At 38.6% G+C, this 16,336-nt stretch overlaps 1 protein-coding gene across 2 annotated transcripts in view; it reads right to left on the minus strand.

Moving 5' to 3' along the window:
* Positions 1-671: 671 nt before the first annotated feature.
* Positions 672-16,336, minus strand: part of LOC135469866 (TPR repeat-containing protein DDB_G0287407-like) — a 32,516-nt gene continuing 16,851 nt past the window's right edge. The window contains exons 16-23 of one of the 2 annotated variants that reach the window (XM_064748490.1): positions 14,643-14,769; positions 13,731-13,859; positions 12,938-13,056; positions 12,355-12,487; positions 10,074-10,190; positions 8,903-9,046; positions 7,485-7,565; positions 672-7,208 (exon numbers count right to left, since the gene is read on the minus strand). In XM_064748490.1, coding sequence (XP_064604560.1) covers positions 6,333-7,208; positions 7,485-7,565; positions 8,903-9,046; positions 10,074-10,190; positions 12,355-12,487; positions 12,938-13,056; positions 13,731-13,859; positions 14,643-14,769 — 1,726 coding nt within the window. In that variant the 3' untranslated portion in view covers positions 672-6,332. Of the gene's footprint in view, positions 7,209-7,484; positions 7,569-8,902; positions 9,047-10,073; positions 10,191-12,354; positions 12,488-12,937; positions 13,057-13,730; positions 13,860-14,642; positions 14,770-16,336 lie in introns of both variants that reach the window. The other variant, XM_064748489.1, reaches the window with a different exon arrangement.

The following is a 16,336-nucleotide window of genomic DNA, read 5'->3' on the forward strand; positions in this document are numbered from 1 at the left end:
CTGCATGTGTCATAAATCATATAAACACATCTTTTCTCAAATTCAGGCAAAATTATAAATGTAAAGATGCTTTCCTCCAGAAAATGTCACATTTATATCATGGATATGTATGAATGATCACTGTAAACAAAGCAAACACGTACTGATCTGGTGCATCAACTCAAATCAGAAAGTAATCTTATAAACATTTGGTTTTTAAATTGAAAGACATGTTTGTTTCTTGTTTTTGTGTGCTTATGATTTAATTGTTCAATAACTTAATAGCTTCTGGCATTGAATGCCATGTTACGTGTAAGATATGCTCGAGTGATCCTGAAATAGTTTTGAAAACACCACTACAAAGATGAGACAAGTAACAATCAATTTGATCACGTACATCCTGTTAGCCAGCTATCTCCATTAAAGATTCTTTCCAGTAACTCACTTTGACTTGATTGTTACGCCGAACTCAAGCTTATACGATGACGGCCAGCATGGTGGGAGGAAATTGTGGTGGCAGAGCGTGAGGGGAGACCTCCGACAATCTGCAAGTTGCTGGCACATTGTACATGTATGATTGGAGAGGATGCCAGCATGACCTGGGCTTGAACTCACACTGATCACGTTAGTGAAAGGCCCTGGGGTCACTGTCATGTGCTCGCACATTAAGCATGTGGGCCACAGAGGCTGAATTTCTCTAGTCAATAATTTGACATCATCACATACAGAAGTCTAAGCCCAGGTAAGCTAATATGATTTAAGGAGTCAATTTGCTTGAGTAAGAAGGAAACACAGTACAAAAAGTACTCCTTGTTAAGCAACTTCACATAATAAACTGCAGGATAGAAAACTACATGTCAATATTTGTCAATCAAAATGCTATAAAGTGCCTTGCACTAAGAACAGAATTCAGAAAACAATACTAATTTCTCAAATGTGTGTATTTCATACTTCTCAAGACCTTCAATTGCCACTTTCTCTGACTACTATATATATTAATATATTTAAGAACGGTGAATTCAATATTTATTCATTCACTCAAATAAACATACTGGTATCTGACTTCCTGACTATCTTATTCACCAGGCTCGCTTGGGAGACATAAAATAGTTATTCATTTTACACAGCGCTTGGATTTCTGGATCATTCACGTTTTTTACCCTCGTGTACAGAAGAGTTCATGAAGCTGAGAGGTAGGCAGCACGCACCACGCACGCATCATGTACAGTGTTGAGATAGAACACACCAAAGCTAGATGGGCCTTACATTTCTACACATACAGCGTGCAATAATTACATACAAGTTATCAATATATGTCATTATATCTTAGTAGAAGCAGCAAAATGACATCCATGTAATAATAATTATAGTTCCCCCTACACCCCCAGCCCCACCCTCACCGTACTAAACTGACAAAGCATATATGATCTGTAGGCCTACATATATACATAACGGTATAGAGAGATCTATATTTTGACAGTTGTGTTTACTTATAGAAGTCTCTAGTTGGAACTAATAGGAGTTATATCATGCAGCCATCCATTTACAATGTACATAGATATACATTAGCATACTTGAATAGATCAATAAGTTTCTTTTAATATAAACTTCAAATCCAAAGGCATATTGTTAAAAACAGGCCATATCACAGGGTGTGTTTACTGTTAACTGGTACAGTTAACCAATGTTTCATGTCCAGTAACAGTAGATACTAGTATATGGATCTATTATTTCACTGATGTTCAGGCTTAATTAAATCACATTTTGTGCATTATCAAGCTGTGTCTGGAACATTACTGTTCTGTTCAAATACATTAATTTTTTTTCTATTCTGAGGCATTTTCATTGGCCTGTAAGTATACTTACTGTAATTCTTCAACCTTTTCACAGTGTTTATTCAAGCATATTCTGAAGGCTTTATTCTGTGTTGACTGGAAAATACTTGTTGTGAAGTTCAGAGAATGGCTAATCCATCCACTGTAGTTTTGTCTCCAAATCAAATTAAAAATATGCATAAATTGCACTGAAAGTTGCTCTTTCATACACAAGAAGGTTGAGGTTTTGGCATACTAAGAAAATTTAGCTTTCATATATCTTTGTGCCTTGTGTAGCAATTGTTAAACAATAAGTTTCAATAGGATGTGCCCTGTTCTCAGAGAGATGTTTAGAGGATTTCTGTGTTTGATGTTGTAATCCAACATGGACATCAAACTGCATGTCCCAAACGAATTTGTGTTAGCTTCAGTTTAGTCTTTAAATGGCATATTTGGGCAAATTCTGGATTTTTGATCCAATGTAGCCAATTTTATTGGTCTAATGGTACAATTTTACCTAGATACTATTATACATGTATCATAATTTCAGATTCCCGGCTACAGCAGTCATAATGGATTCTAGGAATACAGAATAATAATGAGAAACAACAAGGTTTCCAGCATAGCTGCTTGAACCTTATTTCGTAACTTATAGTATACATGTATTTGCAGTTACAACTAGGATTATATTAACTGTATGAATTATCTTCTTATATGGACTTAGGGATCAAAATATTGCAAAAATAGTGATATTCTGTTGGTAGCTTTGTCTTAAGACGAACACTGCCATGATAAAATATGGGCAAATTACCCTACTGTGTTGAAAAGCAGTCATGTCATTTTAAACGGCCACATCATTCTGATACAGGTCAAAACTGCACATTTAGATATGTCCTGGACATGTTAGAGTTATCTTTCAAGCCAATAAAAGACTCTCTAAAACACCAGATCATGAATTGTGTAGACAAACAAAAAATAAAGCTCTAGACAGAAGTCGTGGGCATTATGCATGTATGTTTTTTAAAAAATACACAATTATACAAACTAGGGCCCCATCAAAAGGCTGGCAAATCTAGTTTTTTTCCATCTGCATCTAGTGACATAATGAAACAATATCATCACCATTATTATCAATGAAAGGGAAAAAAAAAGTACATTAGACTAAGCACTTATAAGCACTGATGGAAGTTTATGTAAATTAGATCAAGAAAACTTAATACTGAAAGTCCACTGATTCATGATCACGTGCTGGTTGGAAAGCCAGTCATTAAGCCTGCAAAATCATGCCGTGTCACCTTCTGCAAGCCCCTCCCTCAATCCCCATGTCCCAAGGTATGAAGTTGGCTTATTCATAGATGCCATTACAAATAGACCCATACATAAAGTGTAATACGTAAGTGTGTAGTTCAGCCAATAATAAATAAATATCTCCCAGAAGAAAATGGACGTACAGTGTAGGCTATACATGTACAGCTATGATGGATTACAAGATCTACACGTACACTGGTAATATATACATAATGTATGCATACACAAATACTGGCTATGTACATGCATTAACTACCCATCATTTAATACATAGTTTTTGAATAGTGGCTATGTACACAGATACACGAGTCACAAAATCGTCATCAGCTACAATAAAGGGCCTCTGGTCATCCAACGAGCTCCTAAAAACAGAAAATAACTTATTCTTTGAAAGCTCTTCACCAATGGTGTTTCTCACCAAAACTTTGGTTGTCAGAAATGACTGAATGCCCATTGCTATTCATTTGTTTATTAATCTGATTGGTGTTTTATGCTGTACTCAAAAATATTTCACCTATATGACGGCAGCCAGCATTATGGTGGGAGGAAACTGAGCAGAGCCCTTAAACTCAAACTCACAGCGGCCGCATTGGTGATAGGCTCCTGGGTCATTACACTGCCCTTGCGCATTAACCAACTGAGCCACAGAGGCACCCAATGCCTATTGCTATGTTGCGTGCAAAAAATACATACAGGAGAGCAATACTAATCAGACACATTGTGATAATTAAGAGCTACTTCAGTTTCAAAGACTTTACATTTTAAATGATTAGGATTGAGGACCTCAGCCAATTTGAAGAGCACCAATATATTTCTTGAGTGAAATCTTGGAGTATTGTTTGTATATCCAAACTGTACTGTGTGCGTTTCCAATGATGTCTGATGACTTCACTTAACGCAGGAACAAGCCGTACGTCTTAGCTGATTTACATAGCCACTCTACCCAATGCTATGATATGATTTTGGCGTCATGACAACTGAATAACAAGAAAGCTGTGTCTGCCTCATTCAAAGTCACATCAGCCAAGTTATGGGAAAACAATCAATAATTAACTTTTGGATCCACCTTTCTTAAACCACTGTTTCTCTCTGAAAAACTGAACCCTGTCTATTCCAGAAGGCACCCTGTATAAACATTCAGGCCCATTTTGCCCAGATTAGTAGCTCTTTAATTAAGATGTGTGGGTTATACTACTCATGGTAGACATCATGCTCAATTTTAGCCAATGGTAACTTCAGCTTTAGCCAAGTCTGGATGACAAGCTTAATAATCGACGATGTGAGAAAAAACTAGTGAGTAAAAATTTGAGATCGAAAAAAATTAGATAACATCATTAGTTTTTGCTGGAAAAACAATAATACGGTAATTGGGGAACTAGCCTCAGAATATCCAGACAGGATCAGAGATAAAGAAATTAGCAAACATGAAAATAATGGTGGGCTTTATACACCGATTAGGCTAAAGGGTACAAAAACAAAACATCTCCTAAGACGAAGGGATGTAAGGTGCTGACAAACATTGACTCTCTAATGGAAGCAATTTCAGGGATGTACGGATGGGATCAAGCCAGATTGCTGGTGAAATTCAACTGGCTTTTGGCTCTTTTGATACATGTACCATTGGTGAAACATTCATCACAAGTCTGGGTGTACTCAATCAGTACAAAATATAACAACATCTTCCACACCTGGTGGGTCAAAAAACATATAACTGTCAAAATCATCAAGTGAAATAATACATACATAATTCAAATGTATTTAACTTTGTTAATATCCTACCATGAACTTACTACAAAATTTTATATAACCAGGGAACATCAACAAATTTCCAGGATCCTATTCCAGCAAACAATCAAATGTGTTTACAGTTGGTTGTAACAATCCGGGCAACACAGGAGACAAAAGCTTGGCATATGTGTTCACTTGCAATCCTATTAAAGCATTTGACTTCAACAGTTTTGAGCAATCGTTAGCATTTGGCGGTCACTAACCAGATTCAGTTGCATTGCGTGTAGGTTAACTGCGAATAGTGGCATCTGTCCACATAGCTGGATTTAATGTAGCTTACCACTACTTGTGGAACAGCGGCCCATACTTATCAAATATCTTAGTACATAAGTCAAAAACTCAAACACTGCGACAATTAAAATGTTTTCCTCTAAAACAATTTAAAATTTGTAAACTGATTCTTTACTGCAGAACAATGTACTATCCACAATTTGAGTTATTTCCTGTTGGCTTTTTGACATGAATACAGGGCACAGGCCTCTAAAAGCTACAAAATGTTACAACGTAGTTGTTGCGATAATGTAGCTGTAATGTCATGCCGATGCTCATCTAGATAACATTACAACTAAAGTAACCCAGTGTGATATTGCCATAAAACAGCCTGCAGTGACATGCAGTGTACATGTGTTAAAGTTTGCCACCAAAATGTCACCAGCAAACAACCTTAATTTCTCTGAGAAGATGGGTGGGGCTGGTTTCTTTGAGATTGCTTTGAAGACTACCAAATACTAAAGAAACACTTAAATTTATATTCACACAGCATACACTGTGGCACAACTTTGAACATCTCTTTTGTCAATTTGTTTTCTGGAAATGATGTAAGAAGTGAAATAGAAAAAAGTGAAAGTGGGCCAGAAATTTGTGTACATGAAAATCAATCAGCATTCACCACAGGGTCCCGAAAAAACACAAACCCAGAAACAATCTCTTAGCGACAGCAAAATATTGTGCACAAGTTAGTTTACTATGCAGTATTGACGACTGCTGCAACAGCAAACCTAGGGCCCTTAAACCCCCGTCCCTTCCTTCTGCCTCCCTTCTTCACTTGTAAAGCAGGTCTGCATCATGAGACCAGGGGAAAGACGAGAAAAACTGTTACCGTTTTTCTTCTCTATTCCTGTATTCTGTATAAAGTCTCATATAATACTAGTATGATAATCAAATGCTAGTTTGCAGATGCCTCCAGATGTATAAGTGTTTGTCTGGCAGTTTGTACATGGCTTTGATTAATATCATACTTACACTATTACGGCAAAAACTTGAAAACTGAAACTCCTTGTCTTGGGAAATATGTACAAATTCTTCACTTATCCAAGAAATGTGTCAATAATGCAAGCTTAACGAGGTATCTCCTAACTATCTACACCTAACAATAATTAAATGTCGACATGTTTTAGACATACATATGTATACACAAACCAGTCTTAGCACAGAAACAGAGTGTTAGTTTGTGTCTGACCGGTCACTGGCATACCGGTTGTCATGGTAATTGTAAATGACGTCGCGTTCAGCCATTTCTACAATCTCACAGTCTTCATCACCATAGTCCAAACCCTGCACATTAAACTCGTCAATGACAGGCTCATTGTCCAGGTGAAGTATGTATTGTTCATCATAATCTTCAAAGTTATCATCATAAGACAAATCATTGTCCTCAAATTCATTATCATCATTATTGCCTTCGTCAACATTATCACGGTCCTCATCGTAGTAGCCGTTCATCAACGCTCCGTGGTCATTTATGTCACTGTCGTCACTGCTGCTATCATCCTGATCATTGTTTGCCACATTACTGTCCACCACATTGTTGGCATTGCTGCCATTTAATGCGATCTCCACATTGTTCTCGTTGCTGGCATTCATGGCGACCTCTCTTACTGGAGGATTGGGGAAGTTCTCGTTGTTATCTTGGTTGTTCAGCTCAGCCTGTAGATTATTATCCCCATGGAGGTGAATGTCGTTCCAGGCCTGAACAATATCGTCATAATAATCAATTATCTCTCCATTGTCCACATCTTCGTCGTCATCATCGTTTGCACTACTCTGATGCCCGTGCTCCTCATAATCCCACTCCCCTAGCTGCTGCGCGATCTGCCGGTATCTTAGCTCCTTCAGGACGCCCTTAGCCCGCAGGGTCTTAGGGTGCTCAGGCCCTAGTATCTCCTCACTCACACGAGCCCACTTCTTGAAGTACTCATAAGCTTTTTTGTAGTCCCCATTGTCCTCGTACACAATGCCAATGTTGATGTAGAGTCGGGAAGTCAGGATGTGGTACTCACCGTAGATCTGCATACATAGGTCCATAGCCTGGTTGTAGTACTGTAATACACAACAGCGAGACTCTCACTAAACAGACACGTTCCCTGTATGAGCAGTTCCTCTGACAAGATCACATTTTCTACGCAGTTAATCACTTTAAAAATGAGGAAATTCAACATTACAAAATCTTCATGAGTTTGAAGTGTTCAACTTAAGCTCTTTACAGATTGCACATAGGTTAAGTACACATTGGAGAAAACAAAAGAACAAACAAAAATGCCAAAATGTACAACTGCTTAACACATTTACATGTATAGTCATGTTAACTAAAGTCACCTTTAGCTGCTCCATGCTGCCCCTAGGTGCAAGGACACCCTTTGTCATCAGAGCCTCTGCATAATGACCCATGTCATTCAGCTGCTGTAAACACAAACACAACTTCTTGTTACTTTTTTGAACGAGTGAGTGATTAGGGTTTAACATCGCATGTGTAATGTGCCTCCTTGTTGAAGGATGGATTTCCACTGCTCTTTTATCTAGTACTGCTTCAGTGAGATGGCCTACCGAAGGCAAGTAAGCAGCCCACCATTATACTGATACGGGTCAACCAGTCCTTGCATTATCCCCTTAATGCTGAACACCAATTGAGGAATCTACAACTTCCTCTTTTAAGGTTTTAGGTGTGACCCAACACAGGATTGACTCTGGATCTACTGCCCCAGAAGCGACAAACTACCAACTGAGCCATCACGGCTGGTCTGTTAGTTTATTGGGCAACGACCACAAGTCTATCATAAGTGTACCACAGTCGTACTACCATATACCTTTAGGGCCACCCCTGGCCTAATGGTTAGTGTGCTATCTCAGGGCAATGACCCAGGAGCCTCTCACTAACATGGTCACAGTGACTCCGGCTCATGCTGGCTTCCTCTCCAGTCATAAGAAGGAAGATCCATCAGCAACCTGTGGATGGTCGTGAGTTACTCTACCCGGTTTCCTCTCATCATCATGCTACTTGTTGTTGCACATATGAAATATTCTTGAGTACGGCACGAAACACCAATGAAATAAATACATATACCTTTGAAAACACGAATGAAATAAATAAATATACCTTTGAAAACACTATCAAACAAATAAATAAATACATGTATACCTTTGATCACTGATCCCCATCCAGATAAATGATCTAAAATTTCAGCAATAACTAACGAACAAGTTCTATTGACCTTAGAATGGTGTTTCGAAGAGAGGAGTGAATGACCATGGCTTACTGCCACATTGGCAATATTTCAGCCATATTATGGTGAATGAAGATGGGAACATACATACATATAACCTAATGGAAAAACGTTTCACCACCAGAGGTAACACTGTACGACATTTACATGAACTTACTTTTAAATATGCATTTTTTGGGTGAAATTTTACGTCATTTATCGTAGCAACTCCAGCCAGTGTTCAACAGAAGACAGAAATATATATGACAGAATACCACGGAAATCTCTAGCATGACAACACTACCAACATCCCTTAGCTCTGGTCCCCCAGTCACACAGCTTGGTTGTTTCAGCCACTATCACAGTTGACGCAATCATAGCATGCTGCTTAATTTCCACCTGACCCCTGTGGCCAAAGGTGAATTGTAGTTTAAAGCCATTTTTATGCCCAAGGAAGAAAGCATTTTTTTTACTTTTATATATCACGCCACATCCTATATTTTATCCTTTAAATGGTTATAATTATGGACTGACCTCCTGGAATATCTTGAGGGCCATGTCAATGTACTTGTTACCCTCTGCTAGTGCCTCCTCCCCTGTCATCTCTGGTGCTCCTCCACAGGCTTCCCAGCTCTCCAGGCTGAAGGCCAGCCTCATCAGCGACATGGCCAGCTTAAACTGTCAGCAGAAAACATACCAGGTTTATAATGTCATGGCCAGCTTAAACTGTCAGCAGAAAACATACCAGGTTTATAATGTCATAGCCAACTTAAACTGTCAGCAGAAAACACACCAGGTTTATAATGTCGTGGCCAACTTAAACTGTCAGCAGAAAACACACCAGGTTTATAATGTCATAGCCAACTTAAACTGTCAGCAGAAAACACACCAGGTTTATAATGTCGTGGCCAACTTAAACTGTCAGCAGAAAACACACCAGGTTTATAATGTCATGGCCAGCTTAAACTGTCAGCAGAAAACATACCAGGTTTATAATGTCATGGCCAACTTAAACTGTCAGCAGAAAACACACCAGGTTTATAATGTCATAGCCAACTTAAACTGTCAGCAGAAAACACACCAGGTTTATAATGTCGTGGCCAACTTAAACTGTCAGCAGAAAACACACCAGGTTTATAATGTCATGGCCAGCTTAAACTGTCAGCAGAAAACATACCAGGTTTATAATGTCATGGCCAACATAAACTATCAGCAGAAAACACACCAGGTTTATAATGTTATGGCCAACTTAAACTGTCAGCAGAAAACATACCAGGTGAACACCATGGCAAGCTTATGCTGGCTTCCTCTCCAGTTATAAGTGGAAAGGTTGTCAGCAACCTGCAGATGGTGGTGTGTTTCTCCGAGGCTCTGCTCGGTTTTGTCCCATAATAATGTTGGCCGTCGTCATATGTGAAATATTCTTGGGTAAGGCACAAAAAACCAATCAATAAAAATAAGATCAGTAAAATAAACTGTCAGGTGAAAACACACAAGTGCAATTACAAGGCCAGCTTGAATTATCATCATAAACACAAGAGCCATTCACAGTAAGTTTTTATGGCATTGTAGGTTATAAGAACTGGCCATTAATAATTTTTTTACAGAGAAATCAAACAAGATAAATCAGTTTTTGCCTAATACAGAAACTATCTGTTGCTGTATGCAGTGATGGCTGACTGAGGTACATGTAGATCTCACTAACCCTGTGGTAGTTTCCAGAGAACTGCTTCCTCAAACTTATGGACTTCCTGCCGTAGGTGATGGTTTTCCTCAAGTCTGGCAGCTGACTTGGTGACACAAAGTCGCTCAGCTTCAGTTTCTGAAGGAACAATGTAATAATAGTTATAATACTTTATATTCTCAGGGAGGTCACTTAGTTACAGAACCAATCTTCCTTGAGTCACTCAAGCACTCACACAGAAAGTTATATAGCCTACATGTACATACACAGTAAATGCTGTACAGATGAACATGATAAAAGATGAACAGAGGCTATATACAACATATTTATTTATTTATTTACTTGATTGGTGTTTTACACCGTACTCAAGCATATTTCCATTATATGACACCGGCCAGCATTATGGTGGGAGGAAACGAGGCAGAGGCTGGGGGAAACGTACTGCTGGAGAAGAAGCCAGCATGAGCTGAGCTTGAACTCAGCAGGACCGCATTGGGGAGAGGCTCCTGGGTCTTTGCACCTTGCTGGCATGGTCACCCCATCTGCCACAGAGGCCCGAACAAACACGGATATACCAACAATTTAACTCTTAATGGGGCATATTTTGACATGATGAATATTTCCATTTGTATATGGAGTATTTGTATACCGTGTCACCCCTGAATACAGAAAGACTTTAAGAGCGTTAGTTCCTGATTTAGGAGGGAAAACACCTGTATTTATTTATTTCACACTTCTTATTGTTGTCAAACAAGTTAAATCCTTGATCACAGTTCTTTGTATGCAGAGCTTCATGATATAATTTACAATACCCCAAAAAGTAGCATGGTATAATTTACAACACCCTAAAAAGGTAGCATGATATAATTTACAATATCCCAAAAAGTATCATGATATAATATACAATACCCCCAAAAAGTATCATGATATAATTTACAATACCCCAAAAAGTATCATGATATAATTTACAATACTCCAAAAAGTATCATGATATAATTTACAACACCCTAAAAAGGTTGCATGATATAATTTACAACACCCTAAAAAGGTTGCATGATATAATTTACAATACCCCAAAAAGTATCATGATATAATTTACAATACCCCAAAAAGTATCATGATATAATTTACAATACCCCAAAAAGGTAGCACGATAGAATTTGCAATACCAAAAAAAGTATAATGATATAATTTACAATACTAAAAAAAAGTAGCATAGTATAGTTTACCATACCCAAAAAAAGTAGCATGATATAATTTACAATACCAAAAAATGTTACTGTATGATAGTTACCAAGCCTTGTTATGTTTTTAAGCCACCCCATGTTAAGTTATATGACACCACTTGAGACTATGTAATAGATACTTGAAATAGAGTTAGACAGAATTTGAAATCAGACCGTCACCATTTCCAAGTTTCTCCCTCTTTCCCTAGCTCTCCCACTTTAATTTTGTCAGAATAGGGTGTCTCAACATGCTTTTGCACAAATTTTCTACATGTTCCTACTCTTTTGCAAGTGGTCTTTTGCTGTAATGTCTACAGTGTCTTGTCACCCAGGGTTAGTGTACTCTAAATCTATGTTTGACAAGTTATCCCTCATCAGACAAAAATACTTCGCTTTTCAGTGGACAACAACGGTCACGTGGGGTACAGATATATTCTTGAATCCTGCAGACAATGTCAAATGTGTCTTCTGATTAGGTTATCTACCTATGTTGGGTTGTAAATACAATGGTCACACCACTGAAGCGATTCACCTACACACTAGTCTTCTGCCCTGAATTGATGTGTCTTTGCTTGATAAATTTGTTACATGGTTACTCAGTGATAGGATATGGAAATATATGGTGTCAGTAAACTTCACAATGGGCTCCGCTAACGCCTCGCCCAATATGAGGATTACTGATACCATATATTTCCGTATCCTATCACTGAGTAGCGTTGTAACTAATATTATGAATCAATGTTTAATAATACTTACCAGACTATAAATATGCTGTAGTGCTAGCGCTATATTTTCCAACAATGTCTCATCATTTGGGAAGATTTTATGTAAAGCTATCTTTAGATTCAGGGAGAAGATCTTTACGAGCAATGATAATTTATTGATGGTCATCCTGGCATCTGGTGTTATGCTTGTCTCACCAATGCCTTCCAAATGAAATGAACTGTTACAGTGCTTGTAATGAAAATATAAATGCAGCAATGTGTACATGTTTATGTAATGCTGGCCAACCAATCTGTATTGACAGAGCACCACTGGTGTTACCACACACAATATGAACAGCTGGTTCCCCTTACCTCATCATAAATCTCTGCCATAAGGGCGTAGAGCTCCACCATCCTGTATGGGCGTGCCCCCAGTTCCCGCTCCTCAATCTTCATGGCCGTCTTCAGCAATTCTAGGGCCTCAAGGTATTTGCCTGCTTGTATTCTATATACAAAGAGAAAACATAAGCTGTAAACACAGACAAACACACAGCACTTTCCTGCTTGTATACTATGTACACAGACAAAACACAAGCTGTGAACAGGGACAAAACAGCAGGTACTTTCCTGTTTGTATCATACATACACAAATAAAACACAGGCTGTGAACGAAGAAAAAAGACAAGGTATTTTCTTGCTTGTATACCATGTACACAGAAAAAATACAAGCTGTGAACAGGGACAAAAGACAAGGTATTTTCTTGCTTGTATCCTACATACACAGACAAAACAAGTTATAAACACTGACAAAACACCAAGTACTTTCCTGCTTGTATCCTACATAGACAAAACACAATTAAAATAACATCACACAGAAGTAACATTTGGAGTAACATGATGATGTCTATGACATCATATTGTGTGTCTTAGAATTGGCTGGTCAGTTGCTACTCACACAACTCGGCAAACTTTCTCGTATCTGATGGATAGCAGCTCCTCATTGATGGCAACATCCTCCTCCAGGGCCGACAAAGCCACTTTGTAATGATCCACCATTTCGGAGGACGACCCAACCTGACAACAACAACAACACTGCCACCATAACCATTTATCTATTTCTTTGGGGTTACCATGGCAAATATATACCATATACAACAGCGTGGAAGGAATCACTTCCACTATATGAGTTACTGACAAATCTCCTAGGCTCACTTGTTCAAAAGTGTCTTAGTAGTTAAATAAGTAAATGCCTCATACAATTGAGTTGACTTTTAGTGGTGAATTTCGTAATTACACGAACAATAATGTACTCTACAGTTTGCATTGGAATTTAATGCCCTTGGCAAACTTTGTTGCTCTGTATAAAATGCTGTAACAACATACCAAATCTGAGCATCATCTGTCCAGATATTGCTGTAATATTGATGATGTGGCATTAAGCCATATTTATTCATTAAACCTAAATCAGGTGACACATTAGGCAAATTCTTCCCTTTCGTAAAGGTGTATTCTGCAAACTTCCAAACACCTGTTTAATGTGTCTGTGCTGGCAATGGGGTATTTCTCAGGTGATCTGGTCCGCTACAAAATTTGCTTCTATCATTCGTCAGGTACAAGTGACATGTGAGCTCCCACTTAAAGTAATACTCTATCTCTTGAAGAAACAAGATCATAATCATATGTTTTGGACTGTTTTATTGCAGGACATTAGTAATCCCAATTTCTGAAGCTTCTACCTTCTTCCTCACCTTTCTCCAGTAGACAAGAAGCTGTGAACTGAACTCCTCATGGTAAAGTTTGTCAAAGACACTCCAGTCACATAAACATTTGGCCAGTCGATACTTGTCCTCTAGACACACTAGGTGGTAAGGGTACTCCTACAACAACACCACCTCAAAATAGAGCCTGAACACAATTTTGTACATTTAATGATTTATTAATTTATTTATCTGATTGTTGTTTAACACAATACTCAAGACCTTTCCACATGTATGATGGCAGTCAGTTTTATTCATGTGGGAAACCAGGGTGTTTGGCACAAATCACCATCTTTTGAGCCTCATGGACAGTTTTATCAGCAAGGCCCAATGAACAGCGAGAGCAGGGGAAGATAAAAATTCCCTGTCCAAGGTCGACTTTTAACCCGTACTTTATGTGTAGAAGCAACTGAAAAATTTGTCAATTGTAATCACCAGAAAAAGACAAACTGAATTTTAGACATTTTTTCTGACTTCCACATACTCCAGTTAAAAGTCTAAGAGAAATTCTCCACAAGACTGAGACTCTAACAATGTATGTATATCAACATCCACTCAAAACAACTGAGCTGCAAAGTATAAAAGACTGACCTCACAAATTGCAAGCGCTTAAAAAGCCAAACTCTGAACAGGAACATACCCTATTTATGGCTGGTACATTGTTCTGAAGTACAGAATCTGTTTTACAATTCCTAGAGCAAAACATTTTAACTGTAGCTTTGCTTGAGTTTCTGACTTACGTCTTAAGACATTAGATAAATATGTCCCCTATATATTTATTCAGGCTTGACCAATTTTTTAGGTAACTACGAAAATCCTTTGTCAACTGTCAGCCGATCAGCATTCTAATAATGTAAATCTACATGTACCTAACTCCAGCACTGTCTTAATCATTACACATACCTCCACCAGCCTGTCAACATTATCCACACCCTCAAAGAAATCTGCCAGTTTTTTGTGCCACCAGTAGAAGGCATCAGCACAACCATCCACATCCGCATCACCAGCATCCTCGGGCTTCTGGAAGTACCTGCAATATGTCAAACAAGATACAGAATGTGACACAAAACAGACAATGTGACACAGCAGAGACAGGTATGTTAACTCATTAGCACCCTGGGCCATCTGGAAGTACCTGTAATATGTCATACAAGATACAGAATGTGACACAAAACACACCATCTGATACTGCAGATACAGGTGAGATGACTCATTAGCACCCTGGGCCATCTGGAAGTAGCTGCAATATGTCAAACAAGATACAGAATGTCACACAAAACAACATCTGACACAGCAGATACAGGTATGATGACTCATTAGCACCCTGGGCCATCTGGAAGTACCTGTAATATGTCATACAAGATACAGAATGTCACACAAAACACACCATCTGATACTGCAGATACAGGTATGTTAACTCATGAGCACCCTGGGCCATCTGGAATTACCTGCAATATGCCATACAAGATACAGAATGTCACACAAAACAACATCTGACACAGCAGATACAGGTATGATGACTCATTAGCACCCTGGGCCATCTGAAAGTACCTGCAATATGTCATACAAGATACAGAATGTCACACAAAACACACCATCTGATACTGCAGATACAGGTATGTTAACTCATTAGCGCCCTGGGCCATCTGGAAGTACCTGTAATATGTCATACAAGATACAGAATGTGATACAAAAAACATCTGATACTGCAGATACAGGTGAGATGACTCATTAGCACCCTTCGCCATCTGGAAGTACCTGCAATATGTCATACAAGACATAGAATGTGATACAAAACAGACAATGTGACACAGTAGATACAGGTATGATGACTCATGAGCACCCTGGGCCATCTGGAAGTACCTGCAATATGTCAAACAGGATACAGAATGTCACACAAAACAACATCTGACACAGCAGATACAGGTACCTGGGCCATCTGGAATTACCTGCAATATGTCATACAAGATAAAGAATGTGATACAAAACACACCATCTGATACTGCAGATACAGGTGAGATGACTCATTAACACCCTGGGCCATCTGGAAGTACCTGCAATATGTCAAACAAGATACAGAATGCCACACAAAACAACATCTGACACAGCAGATACAGGTATGATGACTCATTAGCACCCTGGGCCATCTGGAAGTACCTGCAATATGTCATACAAGATAAAGAATGTGATACAAAACACACCATCTGACACAGCAGATACAGGTATGATGACTCATTAGCACCCTGGGCCATCTGGAAGTAGCTGCAATATGTCAAACAAGATACAGAATGTCACACAAAACAACATCTGACACAGCAGATACAGGTACCTGGCCATCTGGAATTACCTGCAATATGTCATACAAGATAGAGGATGTGACACAAAACACACCATCTAATACAGCAGATACAGATGAGATGACTCATTAGCACCCTGGGCCATCTGGAAGCAAATGCAATATGTCATACAAGATACAGAATGTGACACAAAACACACCACCTGACACAGCAGATACAGGTATGATGACTCATTGGCACCCTGGGCCATCTGGAAGCAAATGCAATATGTCATACAAGATAGAGGATGCAGTAGATACA

Source organism: Liolophura sinensis, chromosome 7 (assembly GCF_032854445.1).
Source record: "Liolophura sinensis isolate JHLJ2023 chromosome 7, CUHK_Ljap_v2, whole genome shotgun sequence".
Taxonomy (NCBI): Eukaryota; Metazoa; Mollusca; class Polyplacophora; order Chitonida; family Chitonidae; genus Liolophura; species Liolophura sinensis.